Below are 16,578 nucleotides of genomic sequence, written 5' to 3' on the forward strand. Positions count from 1 at the left end.
GCTTCCTTTGTCCTTTTGAAGTGGCTGCCGGAGGAAAGGATGAATAGCCAACTAAAATTTATTGTTGATGTGACACAAAGAAATGACTGTCAAAAAACGAAATTTGGAAAAGTGTCATCCTCTCTTTTAAACTATTGGCCCTGGTTTCTTAACATTTTGCATGACTCAAAGGTTAAGCATTTCTTATGTCACCTTAACCCTGTCATTAGTCATTTCGCACCATGAGGAGAAATCTCTGTTCTTACAGCCTTAATTAACCACAATTACGAGTCTAGGACTATAACGGAGTCTGGGCATAGCGGTAACACAGGGATACCCTTCCAGAAACAAAAGCCTTATCTTGCAAACCATTCCCTGGACTACACAGTCCAAACCGCTTCTGCCAGTTGACCCGTTTTCGCATGCTCTGCATCTAGAAAGAATGCATTTCTAGAAAGTTTACTTTCACGGACGGGACTTGAAAAGGGGACATGGATGTTGCCTTCGTGGAAGAAAAGGAAATAAAGTAAATGTGTGCATAGCCCCGAGGAGCCTCTTTTCCTGGTCACGCGAGGGTTTGGTCTGTGTGGATGAGGATCCTAGCTGGTGAGGTCCGTTGTCTTCCCCACTCGGCCACGTGCCCAAAATGATGTGGGTGTGTCCCGGGGGAGGAGTCAGAGGGTTTGTGTTCAGCTCTCCCCTGGGGGTGGGGCGTGGAGTTGCTCTCCTCTCCCACTGCACTTGGAGGTCAGGGTGGGTAAGAAGGGGGTGGGCCAGGTTCCTCGGTAGCGCTTCCTTAGAAAACCTCCCCATGGCATGCGGGGATCTGCCACATCCCAGCTTCGCATTCCTTTGTGAGCCTGTGCACAGGACTTTCCTCTCAGCCTCAGTTTCCTCAGCTCTGAAGCCGGATATTGTTTCAGAATGCCAGAAAGAGAGAGAGAGAGAGAGAGAGAGAGAGAGAGAGAGAGAGAGAGAGAGAGAGAGAGAGAGAGAGAGAGAGAGAGAGAGAGGAAGAAGGAGGAGGAAGGGAGGGAGGGAGGGAAGAAGGGAAGAAGGGAAGAAGGGAGGGAGGAAAGAAGATGGTTGATGCAAAGCGCCCATTTCAGAATGCCAGAAAGGGAGGGAGGGAGAGAAGGAGGAAAGTAAAGAAGGAAGGGAGGGAGGGAAGGAGGAAGGAAGGAAAGGAGGGAAGGAGGAAGGAAGAAAGGAAAGAAGGAAGGAAGGAAGGAAGGAAGGAAGGAAGGAAGGAAGGAAAGGAAAGGAAGGAAGGGAGGAATATGGTTGATGCTAAGCGCCCATGTTACCGAGTTGTAGAAAAAGCTGGTCTTGGGTTAGCCCTCCCAGTGGCTGCCTCCCCTTTCCTGGTAGAGCTGGTGACATCCGTCATTCACTTAATCTCAGCGAGACGGAAATTTTGGGACACCCAAAGACAAAGACTGGCCAGAGGGGTTTTACCGTCCCTTCATCCCCATCACATGCTGTGCTAGGCAAGGGCCGGAGGCAGACCTCACTGCTTCCAATCGTGGGGTGGGCTCATCCATCATCTCCAGTCTCTCAGGGCTTCCCCGTTCCAAAGCTGGGGGGTATTTCCTCGGGGTGGGGCCGCAGCACCTGTAATGCCACCCAAACACGACCCTCTCGGAACACGGCCAAGGAAGTTCCTTCCCATTCAGTAGCAGAAACATGGAAAAGTAAGCCGGCATGATGTCTACACACAGGCGGGTTACGCCAGTAATCCTTTAGACCTTAGATCCATGTCTTTCTTGTTGCTACAGGCCTCGCTTCGGGAAGACGAGGCATAATTTCTGGAAGAACAGTAAGAGCAGATTTGCTGTGGGGGTGATGGAAAGGTTTGGGTACCAGATAGAGGTGACAGCTGCACAACGTTGAGGTGAATGTGCTATATGCCACGGAATTGTACTTATTTATTTTTAAATATGTTCTTATTGATCTGAGAGAGAGAGAGAGGAAGAGAAACATTGATTGGGGACCGCGCCTGCAATCCAAGTGACTGGGGAATCGAAGCAGCAACTTTTTGGTGCATAGGATGCCATTCCAACCAACTGAGCCACACCAGCCAGGGCTTGCACGTTTTCAAATGGTTAGTTTTATACTACGTGAATTTTACCTTAATGCCACCACTCACAACAATAAGAATAATAAGCGATTGCCCTAGCAGTATTGTCTCATAGTAAGCACTCAAATGATTTTGAGTAAATAAATATCATCTGTTTTCCCAAAAAAATGTATACAATAGAATAATCCCGAAAAGAAAAAGAAAAAATCTGTTTCCCATGAGCAGGAGAAATATAGGGTGATGCCAAAGGGTCTTCAGACCGTTAGGGAGATTTTCCCTAAGAAACTCCCATGGCAATTCGGGACATTTGGTGTAAGTATTTCAGATGTGTTGAGTACCTGTTTTGTGCCGAGCAGAGCAAGGCTATGGAGAGAAGAATGGGATAAAGGAGGGAGGAAGCCCTCCACTCACTGACTTTACAGCCTGATAAGGGAAAGCACAAACACAAGGTCCGCTCTTAAGCAAGCAGGGCAGATGGGATATAAGAATTGGGAACATGCTGTGGGAACCCAGAGGAAGGAGAAATTGATTCAGTTTCAACTTTTTTTTTTTTTTAATATATTTTTATTGATTTTGTACAGAGAGGAAGGGAGAGAGATAGAGAGTTAGAAACTCCGATGAGAGAGTCATGGGTCAGCTGCCTCTTGCACACCCCCTACTGGGGATATGCCTGCAACCAAGGTACATGCCCTTGACCGGAATCGAACCCAGAACCCTTCAGTCCGCAGGCCGACGCTCTATCCATTGAGCCAAACCAGTTTTGGCTCAACTTTTATAATCCAATTATCTTCTGAAGTAGGCCTTGTTAGAGGAGCTTGATTTTTTTTTTTTTTTTAATTTTAAATTGATTTTAGAGAGGAAGAGAGAGGGAGAGAAACTTAATGACAGAATCATGCATTGGCTGCCTCCTGCATGCCCCACATTGGGGAATGAGCCTGCAACCCGAGCATGTTCCCCAACCGGGAATCAACTGGGAATTGAACCATGACGTCCTGGTTTATAGATTGATGTTCAAGCACTGAGTCACACCTGCTGAGCTTTTTATTTCTAATCTTAATTTTTTTTAAAAAAAAGATATATATTTTATTGATTTTTTACAGAGAGGAAGAGAGAGGGATAGAGAGAAACATCGGTGAGAGAGGGATAGAGTTAGAAACATCACCTGCCTCTTGCACACCCCCTACTGGGGATGTGCCCGCAACCAAGGTACATGCCTTTTGACTGGAATCGAACCTGGAACCCTTCAGTCCACAGGCAGACGCTCTATCCACTGAGCCAAACCGGTCTCGGCTAATCTTAAATTTTTTAAAAATACATTTTTATTGATTTTGGAGAGGGAGTGAGAAACACCAATGATTAGAGAGAATCATTGGTCGGCTGCCTCCTGCACATCCCCCACTGGGGATCAAGCCCACAATCCAGGCATGTACCCTTGACTGGAATCGAATCGGGGACCCCTCAGTCCATAGGCCGATGCTCTATCCAGTGAGCCAAACCAGCCAGGGCTTTTTCCTTTTTTCTTTCTTTCTTTCTTTCTTTCTTTCTTTCTTTCTTTCTTTCTTTCTTTCTTTCTTTCTTTCTTTCTCTTTCTTTCTTTCTTTCTTTCTTTTCTTTTCTTTTCTTTTCTTTTCTTTTTCTTTCTTTCTTTCTTTCTTTCTTTCTTTTTTTTTTTTTTTTTGAGAGAGAGAGAGAGAGAGTGGGAGGGAGGGGGAGAGACAGAAAGAAACATCTATGTGAGAAAGAGACATTGATTGGTTATTTCCCGCATGTGCCAGGCACCAAGCCTGAAACCGAGGTACATGCCCTTAACCTAATTGAACCCAGGATGGACTCGAACCTGGGACCCTTGAGTCCTCAGGCCGGAGAGGAGCTTGATTTTGATGAATGGAAGAAAGGAGGGACATTTCTAGACTGATGAAATAGCATATGAAAAGGCAGGGTAAGTGAGAGCGTACTGTGTGTTCAGGGAGTGGTGAGGAGGTTTTTGCAGCTGAAGTGATGATGGCAGGGCGGGGAAGAGGAACAAGGTAGGGAAAGATGAGAGAGACCACAGAGGCTACAGTTCTGAGCTCCGGAGTCTTAGCTGCCAGCCCATATTAGGCTTGAGAAGACGTTCATGGGCTTGAGAGCATGCGTTCTCCAGCATCTGGAGCCCTGACGAAGGACACTCTGCTCCTCTCCTTTTAGGACTGTCCTCCCCCGGTGCAGCTCACATCCAGTGACCAGATAGTGACAGGAACAAACCATTTACCTTCTTGCCTTCATTTGGGACAACTCGGAAGAGCCATTTCTACTCCAGAGCTCCCCATAAGATCAGCCGAGCCCTCTGCTGTAAGGACCTTGCCGTTCAGCTTTGCCTGCTGTCTAGCCCTGCTTCCTTCCTGCTCTGCAAGTGCTGTTCCCAGGGCAGTGGTCGCCAACTGGATGTCCCGTGGGCCGCGGGTGGTCCGTGAGGTCTGAAAGGTTGGTGACCGCTCCCCTTCAGGTCTCCTGGACGCTAAGCTTTGCATCTCAAGAGTCTGTTTCCAGGAACCCCAACCTAAAATGGGACTTTTGGATCACACAGGGCAGACGAGTGGGTGCCTCATAGAAATGGAAATTGACCTCAAGTGTGGGAAAATGAAGAGGCATAGTCTTTGCATTAAGAATGTCCTTCACTCATTGCCCTCTGACCATCAACCCCAGTTTGACTATTGGTCCCCATGCTTCCATTAGTCAGTTGTCTGCCTCAGCCCAAGGCACCTACACATACTCTCTCTCTGTCATGTCTACCGTTGGTCATGCCTCGGTCACCTGACATCCTACATCCTTCACCGATCAGTGACTTCCTCAGCTTAAATGAACCAGACACAGCGCCAACCATTTTTGGGGGTCACAGTACTCCGTAATCCATAAACGTTTGCAACGGCTCCAAATTACCCTTCCAAAAAGTAAGATTCACTAAGTGCATTCATATGTTGAAACTCATTTCAGCCTCTTCTTAAAGTAGACTAATTTGGTTTCAATACCCCCAAGAAACTGAGGTCCAGGGAAAACAATATATGTATTTAATCCTCACTGGAGGGTTTTCCCCCCCATTGATTTCCAAAGAGAGTGAAAGGAAGGGAGAAAGAGGGGAGATAGAGAAACATCTATGTGAGAGAGGCACATCGACTGGTTGTCTCCCACATGCACCCCTACCGGGGGCAGGGAGTAAACCCGCAACTGATGTATGTGCCCTCGACCAGAATCAAACCCCTGACCCTTTGGTCTGCGGGCTGATGCTCTAACCACTGATCAAAACCTACCAGGGCAGGGGAACAATATCTTAATTATAAATTAGAATAATTCCTAACTGCCTAGCAAAACACCTAACACAAAGCAGTTTTTCAGTAGTTCTTTTTACTGAATGAGTGGATTTCCTTATCTCTTAATCAAGTTCTCTACACCGGCAATCAGGTTTCTATTTCAGCATGCAAAGTTCACCAATCCTCGCTCCAAAATCCCCATAATGTTTCTAATAAAACTTGATGTGACAGAGTTCAAAGACTGAATTGCCCCCTCATTCCAGAAATTAGTGGGCGGTCTTTGGGTCAAAAATTACTTCATTAAGACTTTTTATGAACATAGCTGCAGAAATCTGCATTTTCACCTTCTCTGGAAAACTGTAAAAATAACAGCAATAAAATAATAGCAAGAAGGATAAATTTAAAAACCCCACAAATTCCATTCCAATGAATGCATAGATAAGTGGAATAACAAACCAATATTTCTCTCCATGAAAATGACTTGTTTAAGAAAGTTCATAACATCAGACTTAATGGCGAAGGACTGAATGCTTTCCCCTGAAGATCAGGAACAAGACAAGGATGTCTGTTTTTGCCACTTCTATTTGTATTGTACTAAAGGATCTTGGTGTCGGGGAGACAAGAAAAAACACACATCCAGATTGGAAAGGAAGTAAAACCATATGTCTATTTGCCAACAACATGACCTTTTATGTAGAAAGTTCTAAGGAATTAATAATAAAAAAAAACTATTAAAGCTAATAAATGAATTTAGCAGATTTCAGGATACAAGATCAATATATAAAAATCAATTACATTTCTCTAGAGTGGCAATGAATAATCCAAACATGAAGTTAAGAAAATAATTCCAGCCTTAGATGGTTTGGCTCAGTGGATAGAGTGTTAGCCTGTGGACTGGAGGGTTTCAGGTTCAATTCCTGTCAAGGGTACATGCCTGAGTTGCAGGCTCCATCCCCAGTGGGTGTGTGCAAGAGGCAGCCAGTCAGTGATTCTCTCTTATCATTGATGTTTCCATCTCTCTCTCCCTCTCCCTTCCTCTCTGAAATCAACAAAAATATATTTTAAAGATAATTCTATTTATAATAATATCAAAAATAAAATACTTGGAAACAAATTTAACAAAAGAAGTGCAAGATGTGTACACTGAAAGCTAGAGAACATCACAGAAATAAATTAAAAGAGACCTAAATATGTGGAAGATTTGTGCTCACTGGTTGGGAGATTTGATATTTTAAAGATGGCAATACTCTTTAAATTCATCTCTAGATTCAATAAAATCCTTGTCACAATTCCAATTGGCTTAAAATTTTTTTTTTTTTGCAGAAATTGACAAGCTGATTTTGTATGGAAGCAAAAGGCACACAGAAGAGCTCAAATGATCTTGAAAGAGAAGAACAAAGTTGGAGAAATCACACCTCCCAAATTCAAATCTTACTGTAAAGCTACTGTAATCAAGACAAGGTAAAATGGCATGAGGATAGACACATAGATCAAGGGGATAGAATTGAGAATCCAGAAATAAACCCTCATGTTTATGGCCAATAGATTTTTGACAAGGGTGCCAAGAGAATTCAATGGGGGAAAGACTTTTTTTTTTTTTTTTTTTTTTTTTTAGCAATTGGTGTTGGAACAACTGGGTATCCACATACAAAGCATGAAGTTGGACTACTACCTCATTCCAACACAAAAAATTAAAATGGACCACAGAACTAAATGAAAGAGCTAAAACTGTAAAATTCTATGATCAATACATAGCTATAAATCTCATGAGCTTGGGTTAGGCAGATTTATAGAGACAAAAAGTAGACTAGTGGTTGCCTAGGGCTGGCAGAAGAAGGAGATGGGGAGTAACTACTAATGGGCATGGGGTTTCTTTTTGGGGTGATAAAAAGGTTCTAAACTTAGATTGTGGTAAGGCTTGCACAACTCTGTGAATATACTAAAAACAATTGAATTGTACATTTTAAAAATATATATATTTTATTGATTTTTTAAGAAAGGAAGGGAGAAGGATAGAGAACCAGAAACATCAATGAGAGAGAAGCATTGATCAGTTGCCTCCTGCACACCCCCTACTGGGGATGTACCCTCAACCAAGGTACATGCCCTTGACCAGAATCGAACCAGGGACCCTTCAGTCCGCAGGCCAACGCTCTATCCAGTGAGCCAAACATGCCAGGGCCACACCCATTAGTAGTTACTCCCCATCTCCTTCTTCTGATCTATTTTGAGGAAGTAATAACACCCACTAACAAAAAACAAAATATTTACTGACACCAGGAAGGGCTGATCCTACCCAAAGGTGTTAGGAGTGATATTATGTGGGTGTCAACAATCTAAATTTTTTTCCTAGAACTGAACTTAAATTTTTTTTTTAGTTTGAGACCCTGGTTCTTCTCACATGTGTCAAACACAAGGCCTGCGGGCCAAATCCGTCCCGCCAGGCCTTGCAATGTGGCCCGCACTGTGCTGTCATCACTGCACTCCGCTGCGTTTCCATCACAATGACAGTTTATGACTGTTCAGTAAACCATTCGGCCCGAGATTTAGGCTGGATTTTAGATTTTGGCCCCTTCTCTGATTGAGTTCGACACCCCTATTCTAGGAATAAGAAACTGAATCTCAGTCAATTCTCTGTTTTACCCACTCCCCCTTCCCTCAGTAAATTTGGTGTTACGATTTTGGGAGAGGACTCTGGTCTTTGACATCATGGATGCCAGCAGCTGCTGACAGGCACCTCACCCCGTCTGGTTTCAAGCCCCCTATCTGGGTCTCAGTCCATGAAATGGCCTGCTGAGTCAATCCACGCTCATATACGGGACTTCCACAAGGCTGCTTCTCTGCTCCTATGACACTCCTCAGGACCCAGGACACTGAGTATGGTCTCCTGCTCTCCTTGGTGGTCTCCAAGGGCTTAGTGGGGTTGTCTAAAGCCTTTGCTGCTTCATGATGCTCTAGCTCAGTGGTCGGCAAACTCATTAGTCCACAGAGCCAAATATCAACAGTCCAACGATTGAAATGTCTTTTGAGAGCCACATTTTTTAAACTCCAACTTCTTCTAACGCCACTTCTTCAACATAGACTTGCCCAGGCCGTGGTCTTTTGTGGAAGAGCCACACTCAAGGGACCAAAGAGCCACATGTGGCTTGTGAGCCGTAGTTTGCCGACCACAGCTCTAGCTGGTATGAGAGACCATCTATTGCTCTCCACTCCATGTCTGCCTCATGGGAACCCTCGGTCCATGTGCAAACATCCGTGCGTGCTGTCTCTACACTTGCATCCTATTGGGGAACTCAGGGATCTTGCTTCCTCCTCAAGCTTGCCCTTGGGAATAATGGCTCAAAAGCCCAATTTGCTTAGATCTCAGAACCTTAGTGGGCATTCTGCTGTGTTTCCCAATCCGGAGGGCGAGGCCATGGGACTTGTCTTGAGGATGCTCACTCTGACTCCTCTCTGACTCTTCTCTGTTAGCCTCATGTCTCTTGGGGCCCCTTCCTAAGAAGTTGGACCCGGTGGAGAAAGACCAGCATGTGTCATTTCAGAAATACAGGTAAGATATGGTTAATTTAAAAGTGATTAGACATTCAGAGGAGGGAATGGACAGTGAAGAGGAGAGAAGTGAAGAAAAGGGAATGGCCAAGCCATGTGGATGATGGTAGAATGTCTTGTAAAAGTTAGGACATCTGATATTTAATACTATCGAGCTTATGCTGTTGCCTTGCAGACCGCCCCTCACCCCAATCTCTTCAAAGCTTCTGTAAAGTTCTAGAGATAAAAGGCCCTTTGTGGGTGAAGGTTTTGTGAAACTCAAGGGACTCAGTTCCACATTTCAGTCAAGCTACTGCAGAAGAAATGTGTGGGATGGTGAGATCATTCATGACCTGAACAATTCAGTGGAAGCAGAGGCAGAATGTCTAGCCAGAGGAAACTGAGAAAGTAGCCCCTTAAGGGTTCACAGAAATCTTGGGAAGGTCTTAACGACAGATCTTATCTAGATTTTTTAAAGAGAAGGACACCTCAGCTGAAATCTGTGTTAGATATGTCTAAAAAAAAAAACGCGGGAAACACATGGACCTACTCTCACTCAGTCTGTGAATGTCATCACAGAAACATGCTTTCATGCAGGAAGCATTGACTGAGGACCTACTGTTGGCTAGATGTAGTAATTTAAGAAAACGAGAATTAAAATCAAATAAGACTTGTCATGAATTCTCTCTGAGTAAGTGGTAAACAAAAAACAACAATATTATGAGCTGGATGCAATAGAGGGAGATGTCACCTGAGAAAGAAATTAACAGCCCCAGCATGAATAAACATCAGAACGTAGCTCTAGGAGGCCATAGGAGAGTCTGCTCTCTGTCCCATCCACTTCTTCTGCCATTGAGACTCTCAGGATGTTTTGTCAATATTGGTCCTAATCCACAAGTCTCAATTTCTAACACAATATCCTTTGCCTAATTACAAAATGTAAGTTTCTCCTTTTAAAAAATTATTGTTCCCAAAACTGGTTTGGCTCAGTGGATAGAGCTTGCAGACTGAAAGGTCCCAGGTTCAGTTCCGGTCAAGGGCATGTGCCTTGGTGGCGGGCACATTCCCAGTGGGAGTGTGCAGGAGGCAGCTGATCGATGTTTCCTCTCATCGATATTTCTAACTATCTATCCCTCTCTCTTCCTCTCTGTAAAAAAAAAAATCAATAAAATATATTTTTAAAAAATAGTTGTTCTTATCATTAACTACTGCTTTGTGAGCCAGGACTACATGGCAAATGCTCCACCACCACCACTTTACGATGATGGAGTTAGTGAGAGCGTAAGGGTAAAACAATAAGAACTGGTATCACAACAACAGGAAACTGCCCATTATCTCAAAAACCTTTGGGTGAGATCACTGCCTTGTCTTGATTTGCATTTTCCATCTTTTAACTTTCAACCTTTTGGTATCCTTATGTTTTCATTTGCTTTCTTGCAGACAACAGGCAGTTAGGCTATAAAGACTCGTTCTGGTGATTTTGCTCTTTTAATTGTTGTATTTAGCCAGTTTATAGTGTGATTACAGATATATTTGTGTATAAATCTTATTTCATAGATTCTACTTATAAAAATTACCTATTACAGGTTTCTTTCCCCCTCACTTTTTGCCTTTTTTTGGGGAGTATATTTAACATTTGAATGTTTAAAAGAAATCATTTACCTTTGAACTTATTACAGATATTATCCAAAAAAAGCCCCCAGACCAACCACAAAATTAGAAGGTTTTATTTATGTTGTTCCTGTCTTATAGTTGTTTGTGTGTATTGTAATTCAATATTGTGAGATCCACCAGTCATTGTTGACATTTGTGAGTTTAATATTTGTGTACATTTATGAATGGACTTAGCACTCTTTTTTGCTCTTTGCTCTTTTTTTATGTTCAAGACTCGCCTTCTTCTCCCTCAGGTATATGCTTACATAATGCATATATATATATATATATATATATATATATATATATTTCACAGAGGAAGTGAGAGGGAGAACGAGATAGAAACATCAATGATAAGAGAGACACTGGGGATTGAGCCCACAACATGGGAATCAAACCATGACCTCCTGGTTCATAGGTTGACACTCAACCACTGAGCCATGCCAGTGGACTATTTTTTAGCAATAGTCTCTATTTATACTTTTCAGAAAATGTCTTAATTTTGCCAACATTGTTGAGAGATTACTTTATTGGGTATAGAATTCTAGATTGTCAGAATTCAGTACATTGAAGAAATTATTCTATAATCTTTGGCCTTTTATTTTTACTTTTGAGAATTCCTCTTTCTGTCTATTGCCACTCCCCAGGCTGATGCTCTATCCGCTGAGCCAAACTGGCTAGAGCTGGTTCTTAAAAAAAAAAGTATATATATATATATATACATGTGTGTATTTTTTTATTTATTTCAGGGAGGGATAGAAGCATCAATGAGAGAGAATTATTGATGGGTTGCCTCCTGCACTCCCCACATTGCGGATTGAGCCCACAACCAGGGCATATGCCCTGATAGGGAATCAAACCGTGACCTCGTGGTTTATAGGTTGATGGTCAACCACTGAGCCACGCCAGCTGGCACTCCCTTTTTTCTGATCGCAGCCTCCCGCTTTTCGAAGGAACCTCCTCTTCCATCTCCCAGTCTGTGTCCACGTTTCACAGCAGACTGTCTCCTTCACATTGCATCCTCAGCCCTGCACAGTGGCTGGCCAGCAGAAGGCCCACGTTGTTGAACTGCACAGAAAGGGATGCGGGAAAACGACGGTGTGCCTGAGAGTATTCCTTCTCCCTTCATCCCTCAGGTTCCCCCGTGACCCCTCACCTGCTTCTGTGGAGGACTGTGACAGGGAAGAATCACACTAGCATCCAGAAAGCACCTACTGCAAGGCTAAGGGAGATGCTTTCATGATTCCTGTATTTGATTTTTTTTAAAACCCACACTTAGGGCTGAAACTGGTTTGGCTCAGTGGATAGAGCATCACCTGTGGACTGAAGGGTCCCAGGTTCGATTCCGGTCAAGGGCATGTACCTTGGTTGCAAGCACATCCCCAGTAGGGGGTAAGCAGGAGGCAACTGATTGATGTTTCTGTCTCATCAATGTTTCTAACTCTCTATCCCTCACCCTTCCTTTCTGTAAAAAAAACAAAAAAACAAACAAACAGCCAAAACTGGTTTGGCTCAGTGGTAGAGCGTCGGTCTGCGGACTGAAAGGTTCCGGGTTCGATTCTGGTCAAGGGCATGTACGTTGGTTGTGGGCACATCCCCGGTAGGGGGTGTGCAAGAGGCAGCTGGTCGATGTTTCTCTCTCATCGATGTTTCTATCTCTCTCCTTTCCTCTCTGTAAAAAAATCAATAAAATATATTTTTAAAAATAACAACAAACAAACACACAAAAAACCCACACTTAGGAAATGAGGAAATGGAGGCTTATACGTGAGCCAGTTGCTCGAGATGATACCAATGATAGATGATGGAGCAGGAGCAAGAGCCTGCTTCTGTCCCCAAGTGTGTCCTGTTTCATTTCACCTGGGGACCCGAGGCTGCGGGCTGGGGAGTCGAGAGGACTGAGGCCGTGGGAGGCTTCCTCACCCGTGGGAAATCCCCTTGGAGGGTAAGTAGAGCAGCCGTCTAGTGGGTAATCAGCGGAGGATCTTCACTGGGCGCTCACAGACGACCAGACGGCTGCCCGTGTCCAGTTAACACACCTCGGGGCCAGATGGCTGGAAGGCAAGGGACAGCCCGGGGAGAAATGCTCAGTCAGACAGAGAGCAAGGGCGTGGTTTATACCCAGAACCACCCATGGCCATGACCTGGACACTGACCGGAATTCCCGCTCAGCCCACGTGCTATTGGTCTCCGCTAGCTGGCTGCTCTGCCACAGACCAGACAGAACCCCTCACACTGACTAAAAGAGTGATTTCAGAAAATGACTTTTTTTTCTCTTCTCTCTCCTAAGGCAAGAAAACAAAGGACATACAAGATCGTTTCCTAGTGATGTCATCTGACAAACATTGCTTGTTGGGGGAAACAATGAAAAACACACACACACACACACCCAAACTCTGATTAGTGGTAAACAATTTCATTCTGAATAAGCTGGACTTGCTGAGAAACAAAAATCAACACACAGAGACAAAAAGAGAGAGAGGCCATGAACAGCCTGAGGCAGGGCAGGGAAGAGAGAGGAATGGAGCGGACTCTGCTGGCAGCCACTCTGCCGCTCTTTCTTTCCTCAGAAAAGATGTTCTGAAATTGTTCAGCAGTTTCTTCCAAAGTTAAACGTACAGTCCGGCCGGTGTGGCACAGTGGTTGAGCATCCTTCTGTGCACCGAAAGGTTCCTGGTTCAATTCCTGGTCAGGACACATACCTAGGTTTCAGGCTCAATCCCTTCAGGGTGCAATTGTGCAGGAGGCAGCCCATCGATGTTTCTCTCTCACATTGATGTTTCCCTCTCTCCTTCTCCCTTCCTCTCTCTCTAAAAATCAATAAAAACATTTAAAAATATATATCTTATTGATTTTTTTACAGAGAGGAAGGGAGAGGGATAGAGAGGTAGAAACATCGGTGAGAGAGAAATATCGATCAGATGTCTCCTGCACATTCCCTACTGGGGATGTGCCCTCAACCAAGGTACATGCCTTTGACCGGGATTGAACCTGGGACCCTTCAGTCCACAGGCCGATGCTCTATCCACTGAGCCAAACCGGCTAGGGCCATACTTAATGCTTTAAAAGGAACCATCTCTTTCTTTCCAAAGCTATTACTGCACGCAGTTCTTAAGCATCATCACCTGACACATGTCTGGTAGCTTAGCGGTGGAAGGAAGGAAGAGTAACAAAACGAGGGCTGGGTCCGGGTGGCGCCTCCTTCACCCAGATGCTGGGGAAAACAGCCCTTCATCAAGTGGCAGTCTCAGTGTGTCTCAGCTGCTGAGCTGGCGCCCCCAGTTCCCAGACTCCCCGTTGACCCCCAGGTCTTTGTTACTGACGGCCACGAAGCAGGGACACCCGTGCCGTCATGAAAGTTGTTGATTAGCCTCAGAACCATTCCTCTCTCCCTCCCTTAAAAAAAGTGCATCTTGCCAAAACCGGTTTGGCTCAGTGGATAGAGCGTCGGTCTGCGGACTGAGAGGTCCCCGGTTTGATTCCGGTCAAGGGCATGTACCTTGGTTGCAGGCACATCCCCAGTGGGGGGTGTGCAGGAGGCAGCTGATCGATGATTCTCTCTCATCGATGTTTCTAGCTCTCTGTCCCTCTCTCTTCCTCTCTGTAAAAAATCAATAATTATATATATATATATATATATATATATATATATATATATATATATATATATATATAAAAGTGCATCTTCTCTGTAAAGGATTTAAAATAAAGGTAAGCGAAAAAGAAACGGCGAGCAACCTCTCAAACAGCACCCAGCTAGGACTGTATTAACATTTTTATGTTGTTCCAATCCTTTCCTATGGGAACATAAGCCTGTATGGATATATCATGTATGCAATGCATTGTCTGGACACTGGAATCAAACAATCTGGGTTCAAACCTTTTCTCTACCACTTACGGCTGTGTGTCCTGACAAATCTGGGAAGATGACAGTACATTCCTCAGAGTTTTTGTGAGGGACGAGTGAATTAAATATATAATGCTAGAGACCCAGTGCATGAAATTCATGCACAAGTAGGATCCCTCGGCCTGGCAGGCGATCAGAGTTGATTGGGGCCTTCTAGCTGCTGGCCAGGGCATTCCTTCATTTCGCACCGCCCCATGCTGGTCAGCGCACATCATAGCTAGCAAGTGATTGAATACCCGTTCTCATGGTCGAACTCCCATGGGGACACTCCGCATATTAGCGCTCTCTCTCTATGCCCAGAACTGGGCATGGAATAGTACAGTGCTCAGCAATAGAGACCTACCAAGCTGGGCAGGACACACAGATTACACAACATCTTGTCCCTGCACATCTGTGTGTGTACATATCCCATGCACTCATGTGTATGCATGTCTACAGACGTCTACAGGCCCATGTTAGTGTGTGGATAAGGTGCAACCGCTACATCTAAACACACAAAACGAGATCAACCTTTGAGTGAGGACCCGAGAAGCAGCAGTCCACTAGATCAAACCAAGGCGATTTTCCACGCCTTTGAACAGCCAGTGAGTGAAGTGGCTTCTCCAGCCCACTCAAGTCTAGTTACGATTCAGATCAGAACCCGCCTGCCCAGCGTCAAGAACAGTCACATCAGGAATGCAAATTTTATTTAACCAAAAGGCATGATTCTTCCAAAGTAAAAAATCAGAAACACTCGAAAGCCTCCATTTTCCAACTCTGCAGGTACATGGAGGCCCTTGGCAAGGGAGGGAGGGGGGCGGTCCCTGCAAGGCTGCAGGGAAACCTCGGGTGGAAACGCACAAGCAGGATCTGTTTCCCAATCAGGCTCTGGGGCGAGCGTCGCCATGGCTCATGTGACGTATGTGGAAGGCCCGGCCCCAGGCCTGGGTCATCAGACCCTGGAGTCCGGATCGTGCCGGTGACGGCTGCGGGCCACAGGGGCACTGATCACCGGCGTGTCCACGAACTCCACGGTGCATGGTTCAAGGGGCGTGTCCCCGCAGGGCGCCCGCTCCAGTTCCAGCACCACGATGGTGTTTGGGGCCGAGGTCACCAGGATGTGCTGTGGCACAAACAAGGTCATCTGGGGGCCCCGTGCCGGCCAGTAGCGACCGAGGTTAAAGCCATTAATCCACACCTGGCCCTGGAGAGAGAGACAAAGAGAAACCATTAACCCCAGCTGCCGGGATCCTGGAAACAGGAGCGCCTCCATGCACGTGGGCCGGCACGTGGGCAGGCAGGTGGGCCCGCACGTGGGCCAGTCGGCAGGCCGCAGGGCTCGCCCTCCACAGCCCAGACCTCACAGCCCAAGCCTGACCCCCAGGCCAGGCCAGCCTGGGTCCCCACACTCCGCTGGGGTGACCGGCCACGTGGGGCAGGGGCTGCATGGGCGAGATGACAAGTTGCCCCAAAGAGCCACTCCTGCTCCAGGAAAATGCACGTTCGGCCCCGCTGGCTGGCGTCAGCAGCCACTCCTCAGTGCTGGACCACACGGGGGCATTTCGCCAAGTTTCTGCATTTCGTCCTGGGCCCTGGAGGCCTGCCTGCCCGCCTGTCTCTCCACACCAGCCTCTCCCGACTCCTCTCATCTGCACACAGAGAACGCCGAGCGGCCCCTGGGCAGGTGAGCTTCCCTCCCATGTCCTCTGCTCCTAGAGGCGGGTGTTGACCACAGGCCTGCGGCCTGGGAACACACAGGTCCTAGGAGCTGTCCCCAAACACCCCTTCCCCGCCCCCCAGCCTGGCCGGCGTGGCTCAGTGGTTGAGCGTTGCCCTATGAACCTGCAGGTCAGAGTGTGATTCCTGGTCAGAGCACATACTGTTGGGAGAGTGGTATTTTTTTTTTTTAAGTTATTTTTAAAAATATATATTTTATTGATTTTTTTACAGGGAGGAAGAGAGAGGGATAGAGAGTTAGAAACATCCATCAGCTGCCTCCTGCATGCCCCCCACTGGGGACGTGCCCACAACCAAGGTACATGCCCTTGACCGGAATCGAACGCAGGACCCCTCAGTCTGCAGGCTGATGCTCTATCCTAGGGGTGTCGAACTCAATCAGAGAAGGGGCCAAAATCTAAAATCCAGCCTAAATCGCGGGCCGAATG

At 45.8% G+C, this 16,578-nt stretch overlaps 1 protein-coding gene across 1 annotated transcript in view; it reads right to left on the reverse strand.

Moving 5' to 3' along the window:
- Window positions 1-15,100: 15,100 nt before the first annotated feature.
- Window positions 15,101-16,578, reverse strand: part of GLB1 (galactosidase beta 1) — a 66,732-nt gene continuing 65,254 nt past the window's right edge. The window contains exon 16 of the mRNA XM_036432383.2: window positions 15,101-15,617. Coding sequence (XP_036288276.1) covers window positions 15,366-15,617 — 252 coding nt within the window. The 3' untranslated portion in view covers window positions 15,101-15,365. The remainder of the gene's footprint in view (window positions 15,618-16,578) is intronic.

Source organism: Pipistrellus kuhlii, unplaced genomic scaffold, assembly GCF_014108245.1.
Source record: "Pipistrellus kuhlii isolate mPipKuh1 unplaced genomic scaffold, mPipKuh1.p scaffold_m20_p_11, whole genome shotgun sequence".
In the NCBI taxonomy this organism is placed as follows: Eukaryota; Metazoa; Chordata; class Mammalia; order Chiroptera; family Vespertilionidae; genus Pipistrellus; species Pipistrellus kuhlii.